At 33.0% G+C, this 15,070-nt stretch overlaps 1 protein-coding gene across 1 annotated transcript in view; it reads left to right on the top strand.

The window, feature by feature from the left end:
- The window catches only part of LOC106872485 (ras GTPase-activating protein 1), a 48,995-nt gene that overhangs the window by 15,312 nt on the left and 18,613 nt on the right, over positions 1–15,070 (top strand). Inside the window, exons 4-17 of the mRNA XM_089364623.1 lie at positions 213–283; positions 2,408–2,522; positions 3,374–3,449; positions 4,298–4,442; positions 5,342–5,420; positions 6,278–6,416; positions 6,573–6,655; positions 7,284–7,357; positions 8,398–8,482; positions 8,902–9,140; positions 10,681–10,757; positions 11,431–11,603; positions 12,794–12,950; positions 14,185–14,327. Of these exons, the coding sequence (XP_089220749.1) occupies positions 213–283; positions 2,408–2,522; positions 3,374–3,449; positions 4,298–4,442; positions 5,342–5,420; positions 6,278–6,416; positions 6,573–6,655; positions 7,284–7,357; positions 8,398–8,482; positions 8,902–9,140; positions 10,681–10,757; positions 11,431–11,603; positions 12,794–12,950; positions 14,185–14,327 (1,656 nt within the window). The remainder of the gene's footprint in view (positions 1–212; positions 284–2,407; positions 2,523–3,373; positions 3,450–4,297; positions 4,443–5,341; positions 5,421–6,277; positions 6,417–6,572; positions 6,656–7,283; positions 7,358–8,397; positions 8,483–8,901; positions 9,141–10,680; positions 10,758–11,430; positions 11,604–12,793; positions 12,951–14,184; positions 14,328–15,070) is intronic.

Genomic DNA, 15,070 nt, shown 5'->3' with positions numbered 1-15,070 from the left:
ACTATATCCCTCTACACGCACACACACACACACACACACATTTGAAGATCTTGATCCTGTCAAAAATATATTTCTAGAAAAAATATTTGAATTTCTATTGTGACAGTAATATATCTTGGAATCGGTTTTGGTTTAGCATAAAAGCTTTATAGACAATTTCCTTTATTTCAAAACTTTATGCATTCATTAAACCCTTCACATTTTATCTCCAGCCTGTAGATGATTGTCGGAAAGTTATCGCCATCCTCCCATTCAGTGGTATGCCCGACACTGATGAGCTCAGGTAAGTACCTGTCATGTTTGTTTTACCATTGGAACTTTAGATGGAAATCTTTTAAATGCTTCTGAAAATATTTAAGAAACAGCAAATATAAAATATGTACCAAACATTTTGAAATGATTAATGTCGACAGAAAATTACATCAGTTACTGTTTGCTGGTATACTTTATCCTAGATTCGGGGAAAGTAATTCTTGTGAAAAAAAAAAAAAGAAAAGGCATCCAAACAAGGAGCATAATACAATTTTCATAAACCAAAAAAAGGAGTCTGACAGAAAGCAAAGTGCCACTGCTTATATGAGGGTTAAGCAAAGTGCCACTGCTTATATGAGGGTTAAGCAAAGTGCCACTGTTTATATGAGGGCTGTTTTGTTTCTCTCATGTTGCAGATTAATAGATGTTAAGGCATCCAACATCACTGCCAGTGTATTGTTGTTTACCCTGAGATTAGCTCTGATCTGGCAAGCTTATAATGAAAGGCATTCCAGTCTTGACCATCTTGTCTTTATTTCAGACGTAATGAATTTAGAATTAGATTATCCAATGTATCGTTTGTGTAAGTTAGATGAGATTTGTAGATGTGTATGCAATTCCTAGCTTATCCTGCAACTGTACAGAGGCTCCCTCATTAATTTAGTATTTTGTAGAGGTGCATTGGAAGTTAAGATCACTATTTTTCAGTTAAAATTTTTTTTTTTTCTTCAAATTAATTGCAAATTCTACTTTTACCTCAATCTACTTCCTGTGCTACACATCTGTATACATATATTGAGTAGTTGGAAAGGCTGAGGCCTGTGTTGTTGAGTAAAAGGAAATAAATATCAATAACAAAATAACAAAATGAAAGGGAAAGGAAAAGAAAAAAATTAGTGAAAGGAAGTAGAGTGTAATGAAAGCCCTGCCTGTCTTACCATCCATTCCACCAGTTTCTAGAATAAGAGAGAAGGAGTGAGGTTGGCAGAATGAATGTTCAATGTATTGAGGAAAGGAAATCTCTCTCTCTCTTTATATGTATATATATATATATATATGTGTGTGTGTAATGGCATATCAAGGCATCTACAATGAAAAAGAAAGCAGTAAGAGGGGAAACAAGAAAATATGAAAAAAAAAAAAAAGAAGAAGAAAAAAAATACAAATATGACTATTGAAATTGTCATTATTTTTTAAACAATTAACCTCATTTGGAGACCTGAAAATATTTTTAATATTTATATGAACGTTAAACTTTAGGCCCATACTGAAAATAAATTAAATGCAGAAATGGCTGAGGTGAGTCATTGTGAATCTGATAAGAATTGTTCAAACTATGATTGTCATCTTTAGAAGTTGCAAAACTGTTTAATATTTACATCGGTGAAAATAGAAACAAAAATTACGTCTATATCTAAACTGAAAGTTTGAAAAATTATAAGTTAATAGTAACTCATCTTGGTTATTTAATCAAAAGTCAATTGAAAAGCATGTGTACAGCAGCCTTTAAGAACAGACTAATGTAATTGAGTGGAACAAATATTAATGACCCCAGCTTGTAAGTGTCTGAGGAAAAGCTTTGATAACTAATAACATTATGAAAAAGAATTATTACCAAATAGAAATGAACGGAAATGGAATATAACAGTGTTGTGTGTGTGTTTTTATGTAAAATTTTATGCATGTATATATATATATATAAAACAGTCAAGCATTAATTGAAGAATCACTCAGTATCGTTATGTAAAATATGATGCATTTCATTTTTACAAGGAAAAGGTTGATAGTAACTTTGAAGTTTTAGCTTAGTGACTTTTGTCAGGTTGCCTGACAAATGTGATTTTTTTTAAAGCAGCAAAATCACTGTCACTTGTTAATGTGTATATAGTATGTATGTATAAAGTAGAGTGAATATGAATTTTCCTCTGAAATTTCTGATGAGAGAAAGATTATCCATCTTTTGTATTGGTCAGATTGGATAAGAAATGTCTTGAGAACTATATTCTATTGCAAGAAGCTTCTAATATAAGATACTAGTTTACAATAATAATTTCTTACAAATCATAATAGCTTTAATTGCTATTTCCTGTTGTTTTTGAACATTGAAGAAATAATTGGAGTTTTCTTTCTTTTTTTTATTTTTTCGTGGATTCAGTTTTGAAAAAGGAGAAATTTTTATTGTTCGTGATGTACTTGACGAGACCTATTGGGTGACTTCAGAAAAAACAGGAGAAAGTGGTATAGTGTACCAACCATTAGTAGAAGACTTAGTAAGTTTTCTTTTTTTTGTTTTTGTTTTTTAAATTCCATTGAATTTTCTACAGAAAGATTTTGAAATGGCTTTTGTTTGTCAAAATTTCATAAACTTTTCACTCAAAAATATGAAAAAAATTAAGCATATCTGATTTTTAGATTACATGTACAAAATTATTGTTAAAAAGCTTAACTCCCTTCATTGTTGGATTTTACCCTTAAAATAATAATAAAAGTCATTTATACTTTTAGAGACAAACAAATTTCCTTTTATTATTTTATAGTTGAAAATTAAACAATTCTTATTGTCATTTACATTTAATATATCATTAAATTAGATTCTTAATTTTTTTTCCTTTATATAAATTGATGTCAATGTCTCAATTTTGATTTGGTTTCTATAGCTGGGTGCTCTTAACACTAACCTCTTTACAGAATGTACCTGGTACATTTTTTCATGGGGATATTTCTTTTTCTATACTAATGTAATATCCTATAAAAAGCCATTATGTGATAAATCTATGACAATATTCAATACACTAACGATTGAGAGTTGATAAGATGAGTACTACAGGACTACATTCTGACTTTAACACCACCGTGCCAGTGGCATGTGAAAAGCACCCACTACACTGTCGGAGTGGTTGGCATTAGGAAGGGCATCCAGCTGTAGAAACACTGCCAAATTAGACAGGAGCCTGGTGCAGCCTCCTGGCTTCCCAAACCCCAGTCGAACCATCCAACCCATACCAGCATGGAAAATGGACGTTACATGATGATGATGATGATGATAAAAAATTTTAACACTTTACACATCTTCCACTTGATTACTTATCTCACATTTCATATAATTTTCTACTTTTTTTAGACAGACGATGTTTTGAGTTCAATGTGTTTTCATGAGAACCTTTCCAAAGAAGATGCTGTTGAAAAACTCCGACAAGGTAAGGCATGAACATTGATTTATCGTTTATTTTTAACTTGTTTCAGACGTTAGTCTGTGGCCATGCTGGGGCGCTACCTTGAATTTTTAGTCAAATGAATCAACTCCAGAATTTATTTTTTTAAAGCTTGGTACTTATTCCATTGGTCTCTTTTGGTAAATTGCTAAGTTACACAAACATAAACAAACCAACACTGGTTGTCAAGCAGTGGTGAGGGACAAAGACACACACACAAACACACACACACACACAACAGGCTTGTTTCAGTTTCCATCTACCAAATTCACTCACAAGTCTTTGGTTGGCCTACGGCTATAGCAGAAGACACATGTCCAAGGTGCCACACAGTGGGAATGAACCAGGAACCATGTAGTTGGGAGACTAGCTCCCCACCACAAAGCCTGTATCTAGAATTGTTATTTTATCATTTTGTGTTGGCTTCAAATTGTTTTTTGTTTCGTTTTGAATGTTTTTTTTATTAAAGTTTAATTATACTTGTGTATCAATTCACTAAATTAAATATTTCTTTGTTTTATGTCACATCCAATGTTAATATTTAGTTTTTATGCGAGGGTGATGGGCTAGAAGAATTCCTTATGTTGTTTAGTTGTAGACCTGCATATTCTAAGTTCAAATCCTGTTGAAGTGAAATTTGTCTTTCATCTTTCCAGGGTTAATTAAATAAAGTACTACTTAAATACTAGGTTAATTTAATCAGTTGTAATCTTTCTGGCAAAAAGCCTGTGACTTTGTAACATTCTTATGATGATGACGTAACATGAACTTATATAATTTTGTTTTCTTCTTTCTGCCCCTTATTTTTCAAGTTGTTTTTGCTTCTCTTCCAGCGGGAAATGGTAGTTTCCTTGTGCGTCCAAGTGAACACTATCCGGGAGATTATTCTCTCTTTTTCCTTCATGATAAAACTGTGATTCGGTTCAGAATTGAAAAACAAGGCCGACAACTTTTCATTGGTGGTAGATATTTTGACAGGTTAGAGTTGTTTGCTTATAATAAATATTCTTGTTTTAGTTACGCAATATTAAATTATACAGTTTTACTAGGTTTGTAAATACAGTTCTATATTTAAGAGATGAGGAATTATGTACATTATTTACATTTGATGGGCATATGGCATAGTGGTTAAGAGTGCAGGCTACTAACCCCAAGATTCCGAGTTCAATTCCAGGCAGTGACCTGAATAATAACAATAATAATAATAATATCGAAAAATACCTTAGGAATGAGAACCCAGGTTTGAAATTTCCGCAAGACACCTGATGAAGGCTGGAGGGTATATCAGCCAAAATGTTGTGCTAACAACAAACAAGATGAGGACAAATATCTGTCAAATGTAAATAATGTAAATGTAGTTTATAAATGATAGAACATATAGGGACATTAAGGTCTATAGATATTTGTACAGCTGAACGAATGGCTGGGTTTCTTCAGAATAATAGGAGTTAAGTGATTCTTACTGATTTTATTATATCAGTCTTTGCATATTTGTTGTTTACACCACCTGTCTCCGTCTGTTGTTTTTTCGTGAATTCTCCCTATATATATATATATATATATATATATATATATATATATATATGAGGAAAGTAAGAAAACAAAAAGCGAAAATGCACACTGAATATCAAAAGAATAAAGGCTTTTTTATGAAAAGTAGTGATAAATAAATACAATTAGATGAACTGAGGTAGAATTAAGAGGAAATAAATTCATTATTTTGAATTGTTAAAGAGATTCAAAGTCAAACCGGTATCGTCATTGCTGTTCACTGGCTTTGTATGTGTGTGTATATATATATATATATATATATATATACACACACACACATACACATATTGCACATTAACAATATGATCTTTTGTTTAATTGTGCAGTCTACATGCTATAATTCAACGATATACACGTGAAGAAATTGTCGAAGGTCAAACATTAAAGAAAGCAGTAATGAGAAAGGTAAGTTTACTTAAATTTTACTTTGGTATTTCCTTTAAATAAGGTATTAGTACACATTGGCATCTGTCTCCAAATTTTCTTTTTCTTATTTGTTTATTAATGTTTTGGGGTAAATTAAAAAGTCTTTTTTTTTTTTACACAGAATGAATTTAAAACTATTTAAAAATTTTCCATTATTTTATCATGATGTTGACTGTTTTACCAAATGTTGTTGAACAGCCAATCTAGATTATGGCTTCTATAGACGCTTGAAGATTAATAAAATTTTGGCATGGGTCTTTAAAAGCTAAGGGGTCCACATGGGGTGAATTTACCCGTATTTCATGGTAGAGTGACAAGATATAGTCCTGATTTGTTGTTAGGCTTCAGGAGAGTCCTCTCTGTCTATGTCTGCAGTATTTTTTGCAAATTAGATGTATGATCTCTGGAACTTAAAAGAAACCAAAGGAAGTTGGTAGTTGCAGATAGGTTAATGTCTATTTCAGCCTGTTGAGATGTATGTTGCTTTTGCTCAACCTGAATATTTGCAGTGAAATGGACCTGAGATATAGTTTGACTGCTTGCAACAGAGTGAACCCTGTTAAAGGGCCAGGTTGTTGTGTTAGGCTTACCTCAAAAATTAGCATAACACCCAAACACTATACTCTTATCACACTATCCACTCCCCTTATTCGGTTTTATATTGACATGTACAGAATTGCATGTCAATCATTTTTGCACTCCTCTTAACAATTGTAAGATATATAATAGTTTTGTAACATTCCAGGATTATTATTGTGGCAAATGTTTTTTTTTTTTTTTGTTCATGGCATTTACATGATTCAGAAATTGGTAAAAGATTATTTTCTGCTTTGCAGGATGTGCTCAACGGAAGTGGTCCAAGCCTTGATTCTGCCAAAACCAAGGAGTTATATGCTTCTTTAAAGCGAGGTACTGGGGCTAACTTACTTAAAAAACAATGGGACAGAATTGATATCACGGGTTATCTTAAGAAACGTAAGTATTGCAGTTCTTGTTAGTTTTAAGTTTCTAAAAATTGTGAAGTGAGTTTGTTTTTCACTCATGATTTGATTATGGAAAAAAATAATTTTATGTCATTAAAAACGAGCCTTTAAGTGAAATAAGCAGTTTTTAAATTATTTTTAATTGTAGGACAAAAGACTAAAAAATGGAAAAACATGTACTTTATATTGAATGGCACTGAACGGCAGCTGCGTTATTTTGAAAATGAAAGGGTAGGATATTTTGAATTTTTTTTTTATTGTTCTCTTCTTACTGTTTCTAACATTAAACTGTTATACTGTATGTCTTGTACATGATACCTTATTGTTAGTGTTTAGAAAAGTTATCAGTTTAGTTGCCTCTGGAAGCATGTTTATGTGTTTGTTTTTGCACACTGGTTCATGTGGGTGCATGGATATTTGAATGCGTTATAATCACATGTTCTATGAAGGAGTAGAACTACACCAAAACAGCATTCTAACCAATTTGTTACTCTATGCATTAGTAACTTGTTTTCCATTTTCCTACCATTGTAGATGATGTATTTTTTCATTGTTGCTTTTGTTTTGAAATTGTTCAATTGAAAAAAAAAAAAAAATCATATTACAAGAAAAATAAATAAACGAAGAATCTAAAAGACCAAATTATGTTTAGAAATAACTGTCTGAATAAAAGTGTATGATAGGAAATGCATTTAATTGACTGGCTGCAGTTATGATTACTTTACAAGTGATTTGATAATGAAGAAGCTCGTTTCAGATTTCAGTTTAATTTTGCAAAGAACTATTTTTAATTTTAATTTGCAGTTCAGCCATAAATAGTTTGGTAACTTTTAGAATTGTAATTTCTTTCTCTTTTCAGAGATCAAAGCCGAAAGGAATGATTGACCTTGCATTCAGTTCTATATATCCTGTCCATGACAGTTTTTTTGGGCGGTGAGTTACAATTTCATTTTACTTTAAACTGTTTGCTGAATATGTTGTAGCAATCTTGAAATATCCTAAAATGAAATGCTAATGTTTTAAATATGGTTTAGAAGCTATATACAAGGTTTTACATCTTTCAAATATGGGGGAAGTTTATTTGTTGAAGTAATTGTTTTTACAACTGGAACCTTTTCCTATCTTTTTTACAGACATGGCCTCATTGTTGTCAACTGCCAATGCCATTATTAGAGAGGTTATCATCTCTGTCTTTTGTTGTCTCTGTTCATTTGCCAACTACTTTACAGAGTGAATTGGGTTCATTTTATCATAATGCCAAAGAAAGGTTGCTTTGTTCCCTGGAAGATTAAACAGTTCTTTCAACCTTACGTCCCTACTTATCTGTGTTCACGAGACACCATCTTGTGTACTGGCTGCATTCATTGCAACAAGACTAAAGTGTCCTCTTTACTTTCGACCTTCATTTGCTTGTTCACCGTTCCAAAGGGTTATCTCATCCCTGGCAAGTAGAAGAGTATTGAAAGAGGGCCAAAACAAAAGGGACGATAGAGAAGAACTTAATGGAAGAGAACCATAGTGATGGGAGAGAGTGGATGATAGAGGTGAGTGTAAAAGAAGAAAGACAGTGATGATTTTTGGTAAGGAAGTTCAATAGGAACAGCAGAAGCTGTGTGATTGGAGAAAGGGGAGTGGAGGATGTCAAGAATTAATATTAGGGGAGAAAATAACATGAGAAAGAAAGTGTTAGATAGCAGGGAAGATGGCTGATGGTAAGAGAGTAAGGATGATGGGTAGTGTTGGGAGGGAGTAATGGGGGATAGATAGATAGATAGAGAGAGAGAGAGAGAGAGAGAGAGAGAGAGAGAGAGCAATATTGAGGATGTAATTAGGTCATGTATAATACAGATACAATGATGGAAGAGAGATAGACTCTGATTAGGGAGCTGCATTGATAGGATAGTAGATGGGTAATTAATAGGTAAGAGAATAACAAGGGCAAAATATAATCATTTCTTTAATTTAATTACCAGGCCCAATTGCTTCCAGTTGATAATTAATGCTTACAACCACATGTCTGTAAATTATTTATGTGCTGACAGTACGGATAAGGCTCAGGTAAGGACCATTATATTTCTTATTCTGAAACATAAATCAAAGAGATATTTTTGTGCAAAAGCCAAAAAGTGGATGATGATATGTATATATATATATATTGTGTGTGTGTGTGTGTGTGCATATGTATATATGTATGTTCATTCATTTCTTCGCTCACTCACTTGTTCATTCATTCAAAACTGAAAATTTATTACAAGTAAAATATACAGTTGGTCTGAGATCAACTACTTTGAAATTTGATTAATCAAAACTGTCTACTGTGAATCATTTTAGCTTTAATGCACTCTCTTTATTTGCTCTTGTCATTTTAAAACAAATATTGTAACCATTTATGAACTTAAATGAAAGTCTGTTTGGTAAACTGCTTTTTGTTGTTCTCTTTATCAAACTTTAACACTTTATATCGGTTGCTTTTCCAGCACTGGATCCAATCGTTGAAACCTTATTGTGTAAATATTCAAACTCCTAAACCAAATCATTTATCAGAAGCATTGAAAGAATTACGAAGTTTATCAATTGAAATATTTGATGGACGAGATTTGCCCAACAAACATTTACCTCACCCCTATTGTGTTGTGTATTTAAACAATGTGCAAGTGTGTCGCACTCAGGTCGGCAAATGTCCTAACCCCTATTGGGGTGAGGACTTTATTCTTGAGTAAGTTCTTTATTCTGCTGGTTTTCTTTTTATTTTGTGTTGAAAATACCCTGAATAATTTTTTCATTCATTAATTTCTAAATGTGCTACTTTAAAATAAGAAGTTTTGAATAGAGAAGCAAGGAACAGAATTGAGAAGCCTCATAGGAAACTTCTCAAAAATAAAATTTTTCATTAATGGTTAAGAGGACAGGACTGTGCTATCATCTGGGAAGTGGCCCTGCCTGGTATACAGAAAAAGTATAGGTAGGAATTCCATAGATTGTACCCAATGTAATCGGTGGCTACACAACTTGTTTATTAGGATCAAGCGAGTAGTGAGTATTGAGTACACCCATGAATAATTCTTTTGTTACCTTGGTGATCTGATTAAGAGATGGGTGGAAAAAGTTACAGGGGATATTATCTCTGCTTGTGATAAAAGGATTCTTTCTTTTGCGTGAAGGGCAGAGTGGTTGGCGTTAGGAAGGGCATCCAGCTGTAGAAACTCTGCCAAATCAGACTGGAGCCTGGTGTTGCCATCCGGTTTCACCAGTCCTCAGTCAAATCGTCCAACCCATGCTAGCATGGAAAGCGGACGTTAAACGATGATGATGATGATGATGATGATACCAACTTGTCTGAGACCACTCTTGGTTCTGTGGGGGCACACTTCTGATTTTGAAGTGAAAAATTCCCTGTTAAAAACTTTAACGTTAATTTATGTTCGACGTTATTTTTAGAGTTAACTGAAATAGAGGGGTTCATTTCAACAGAACTATTGTAAGAAAAGCATTAAATCATGTTTGTGCACAATGTGCGAGACTACCTGACCCTGAAATATGGCTACTAAATGTGGAGGATGTGCAAGGACTAGAAAGAAACGTCAACTATCCTCCACTGGATGGGTAATGAGCTGAGAGGGATAAAAAGGGACATAAGATGAATCAAATATAGCATGCAGGGAGAGTAGACAACAAGTGTAGACATGTAATGTATATGGAGGCTGGCAGTTTGATAAAAAAAAAAAGTACCAAATTCAAGTAAAAGGAACCTGTAGAAGAAGAAATGGTGAAGATTGATCTAAAGAGGTTAGAGCTGATGAAGACACTGGCAAAGGACCACAACAAATGGCAAAATGCTCTGTTAGAGAAAATTTGTCCAACCCATACATAAGTGGGAAAAGCGAATGTTGAAAGAATGTAATTGTAAGGTTGAGTACTGGGTACCTCCCTTGATGGATTAATGCATTTTATTTTGTTTTTTTGTCTTTTAGTACCAATGACTATAGATTTGATGGATTAATGTAGTTCCATGTTATCCAGGTAGCATCCATTAACATCCTGCACCGACATCAAACTCCTTGTTTCTTTAAGTAATCCTATGTGTAAACTTACAATACACAAACAACATCACAACTTAAGCAGCATGACAATAATACCCCAGAGTTGGCAGGTAGACACAGTGTGTAGCTGTTGACTGGACAAAATGGATAGGGTTTTTCAAACAGATAATTGGTATTTGCTTGATTCTTATTTTCTTTTTTTTTTCTTTTGTTTAGTGACATTCCTTCTGATGTGGAAAGTTTCACCATATCTATTGTAAATCAAGGTCGTCGTTCAAAAGATGTTGAAGTTGGTATGTAGTATTGTTTTTTCTGATAACTTAATCATGTCATTACGAATTAAAGATAATCTTATACAATTATCACATCAACTTCTTTGCTCTCTCTCACCGTTATTAAATTACAAACATCAGTTAATCTTCACAGCAATACATATTAGAAAGATTTATTGTGCTAACTAAGTACAGTTGCAGATTAGTTGGAAATATTGTAAGTTATTGAAGAGCAAATCTATACAAGGAAGAAATTCCAGATAGCAGTTCTTCTTAGAAAGAAGGATTTGGCAAATCTCAATGAGACGGTGTTGGCCGTATGAATTTATGAGGAACGAGAGTTATAGGCATTGACCTTTCTGGCAGCAGTTATTGATTGATCTTTGAATATACTCTGCAGCAATGGCACTTGTATTGAATGCATTGTTTCATTGTTTGTGCTTCTCCTATGACACAATTAGACAGAAGGATCTGGACTTGGTCCTTCATCTTAATTATTCTCATGTGTATCTAATTAACAAAAAAATCTCTTCTTTATTCGATCCTTGGTTTTTGTAAATGTTCATCAATATTTTTAATGAATGCTTCTCATTATTTTTAGTGAAAGCACATTTTTTTTTTTTCCTTTTTCATTTTTGTTAACAAAAATAACAAAATCCCTTCATGAAAATCTTTTATTTTTTTTTTTCTTTAGTACAAACGACAATAGATTTGAATGACTTGAAAAGTGGGGAGTTTATTGATGAATGGTATAGCTTACAACCTGTGAATATTGCTAGTCGAGGAGATATGGGTTCCCTTCGGATAAAGTCTAGGTACCTCCATGAAGTAATCATGCCACCAGGAGAATATACAACGCTTAAAGAGGTAAGAAGCCAACATGTTTGCATTCATTAATTTCATTACATCTGTTTACTTTCTCCCATGTTTTCATGAATTGAACAAGTCTTCTGCTGCACAGCTGACCCCCACCACTAGGGGTCATCCTTTGTCTTCTCCTTTAAGAGATTCAGTTTTCTGTTTTTTTTAACTCAATCTCCAGTACTTCTACCTATGTCTTCCTTTGCTTTCCTTTTCAGTCTTCTACCTATGTCTACCTATTCTACCTATGTCTACCTACTTCTACCTATGTCTTCCTTTGTTTTCCTTTTCAGTCTTCTACCTATGTCTTCCTTTGCTTTCCTTTTCAGTCTTCTACCTATGTCTACCTATTCTACCTATGTCTACCTACTTCTACCTATGTCTTCCTTTGCTTTCCTTTTCAGTCTTCTACCTATGTCTTCCTACTTCTACCTATGTCTACCTACTTCTACCTATGTCTTCCTTTGCTTTCCTTTTCTGCAGGTTCTTCTCAAACACCTTGGCAGTCTTCTCAATCTTGCTCTACATCTAATTCCTCTTTCGTGTTCCTTTATTTTTGTCTCAGCTCCTTTAAACTCCATTACTCATACACACTTAAAATTGAAAATGATACTGGTTTCAAGTTTTGACACAAGGCCAGCAATTTTGGGTGTGGAGATAAGTTGATTATCTCAACCCCAGTACATGACTGGTACCTATTCTATTGACCCTGGAAGGCATTTGAACTCAGAACAAAACGATGGACAAAATGCTGCTAAGCACTTTTCCTGGCATGCTAACGATTGTGCCAGCTTGCTACCTTAATTAGTCCTAATATTAAGCTTGCTACCTTGATTAGTCCTAATATTACACTTGGAATGGAGCAAGAAATTTATGTTACTTATTCTTTAAAACTTTCCAAACCGTTTTTATCATGTTTAACCCATTAGCATTTAAACCAGTCATATCAGGCCCAAACTGACCTGATCCAGCCTCTCACACCTACCCTACAATGTCATTCTAAAAAGAAATAATCATAACATCAGAATTTAGAAGCTACGAGATAATGCATGATTAATTCAAAACATTGAATAAATACGGATTAACATTTGACAGAATAAGCCGAATGCTTAAAGGATTAAAACGGAATAGTTTTGAACTGACGTCTTTTATGTACATAAAAAAAAAATACAATGAAAGAAACTTTTCTTTTTCAGCTTATCTTAACGAATTTAGACAATGTTCTTATGTTAGCTCAAGTATGTGTCAGTGAAAGAATCTCTCTGGCCAAAGCTTTGTTGATGGTATTCCGACACGAGAACCAAGAATCCAGACTTTTAGAAGCTCTCAATAACATGGAAATTAAAAAAGAAGGTCTGTAACATTTCTTGATAATTACATAATCATCATTGTCATTTTCATCATCATTTCTCTTCGGCTTTCTATGCTGGTATGGGTTGGATGGTTTAACAGGAACTGGCAAGCCAGAAAGCTGCCCCAGGCTCCAGTTGTCTGTTTTGTTATGGTTTCTTTGGCTGGATGCCCTTCTTGATGCCAACCATTTTGCAGAGTGTATTGGGTGCTTTTTACATGGCGCCAGCACCACTGCTCTGTACACCAACAGGAGTGCTTTATATGTGGTCCCAGCATGGGTACTTTTATACGTGGCACTGTCATGTGTGTATTTTATGTGGCACGAGCATGGGTGCTGTCTATGTGGCACCAGCACAGGTGATTTTTATGTGGACTACACTTTAAAGACTATTCAATTATTTTCTGTAGAAGTAATATTGTGACATCAGAATTTATTTATTTAAATTCAGTGGATTTTTTTGTTAAATATGAGAGAGGTATATGTTGTGAAACTATTAGATAAATATTTTTAGATAGCTTGAGTCAAGAAGTTATTTTAATGCTTGTAACAGTTTTGAAATACAATAGACTCAATATGGAAAATCTTGTCTGGAGTGTCTAAGAATGTAATGGTTCCTAATTTACAACATATGAATAAATATGACAAAACTTTTTACAAAATTTTTTAGGAATTTCTGTTTATTCCTCTCTGCTCAAATTTTTCATGAATGGTAATGGAAATTAAAAGATGTTAATTAAGTGAATTCTTTTTGACATACCTGAAACGTAATTATGCCTTAAATAAAATACAATAATTTACTATTTATTGTCATTGGGTGATTAACATCCTTGCCAAAGAGCACTGAAATCCCTACTCTGCTCATTCTTCCAATTTGTGAAATTTAAAATGAAATTATTTTAAAGTTATTCTTGTGAATCGTTTCTCTGTCAAACAGTTTAATCAGATTTAAACTTTATTACAAGATTATATTTTTGTTTATGGGGAAAATTATTTGACCCTACTTTTTCAGATTTTAGCATTTGACGTTGTTACGATATCCATTTACACACTGTCAGCATTTGAGAGAAAAGAGTTGTCTCTGTATAATCGATGACTATAAACATAAGAAGGTTTCTATTTTTTGCTGTTTCTTATAGAGTCGAGAATATATTTCATATTTTTCTAAATTTTGCAAAGGTTTTTAAATTTTCCTTATAATGTGAATTTAATTAAATTTCTATCAAACAATAACAGATGAGGTGTCAACACTGTTCCGGGCTACATCACTAGCTACCACCTTGATGGACCAGTACATGAAAATGACTGCATCAACCTTCGTACAAAAAGCTTCCAAAGACGCTGTCCATACAATCATAGAAAGCAAACAGTCATGTGAAGTAAGAACTGGTTTTCTCATGTTCAGGATTATTATTTCCATAGGTTAAATCTTTGGTGAATTGATTCTACAGTTTAAGCTTTATTTCACATTTATAATGGTTTACTAATACTCTTGGAGAAAGACATGAATATCTTAACTTGTCATTTCGTTCTTCTTTTTCTAAGTATGGTTAATGCTTATTAAATAATCATTCTTATTGTTTTTGGTAATTACTGCATTGTGTGCAAGTTCTTGGAAAATAGAGTCTGTGATTTGCTTCAATTCTTTGTTGGAATCATTTTACCAAATTTATGTATGGTTACTTATAAATACACTGATTCCTTTCCTTTAATTCTTAATGTTTAACGAGAGATGGATAAATATAACCATCTTCCTCAAGAATAGCACTTAATGCCATTCTTGTCATTGTCCCTGTTTCAACATCTAAGTAGAACTGCACTATTGTTGCTTTTTCAAATGTTTCTGCCATTGAATTGATGAAGCAGACTCTTTTTCATAATTCAATATACATTGCCATATTAAGTTGTTGCTTTTATTAAGAATTAAAAAGCTTTGGCTAAATCTAATAAAAGGATCTAAAACCTGATTAGAATTTTAACAAAATGTAAATTAATCTGATATTCGCATTTCTATTTTTGAACTCTAAAACTTTATTAATTACTATTAATCCGCATATCATTCCTTATTGTAAAAGACATTAACGATAATACTTAGGTTGATTATCCCAGTAACAGTCTTATA

Source organism: Octopus bimaculoides, chromosome 16, assembly GCF_046866305.1.
Source record: "Octopus bimaculoides isolate indiv1 chromosome 16, ASM4686630v1, whole genome shotgun sequence".
In the NCBI taxonomy this organism is placed as follows: domain Eukaryota; kingdom Metazoa; phylum Mollusca; class Cephalopoda; order Octopoda; family Octopodidae; genus Octopus; species Octopus bimaculoides.
This window is presented reverse-complemented; position numbering and strand designations above follow the sequence as displayed.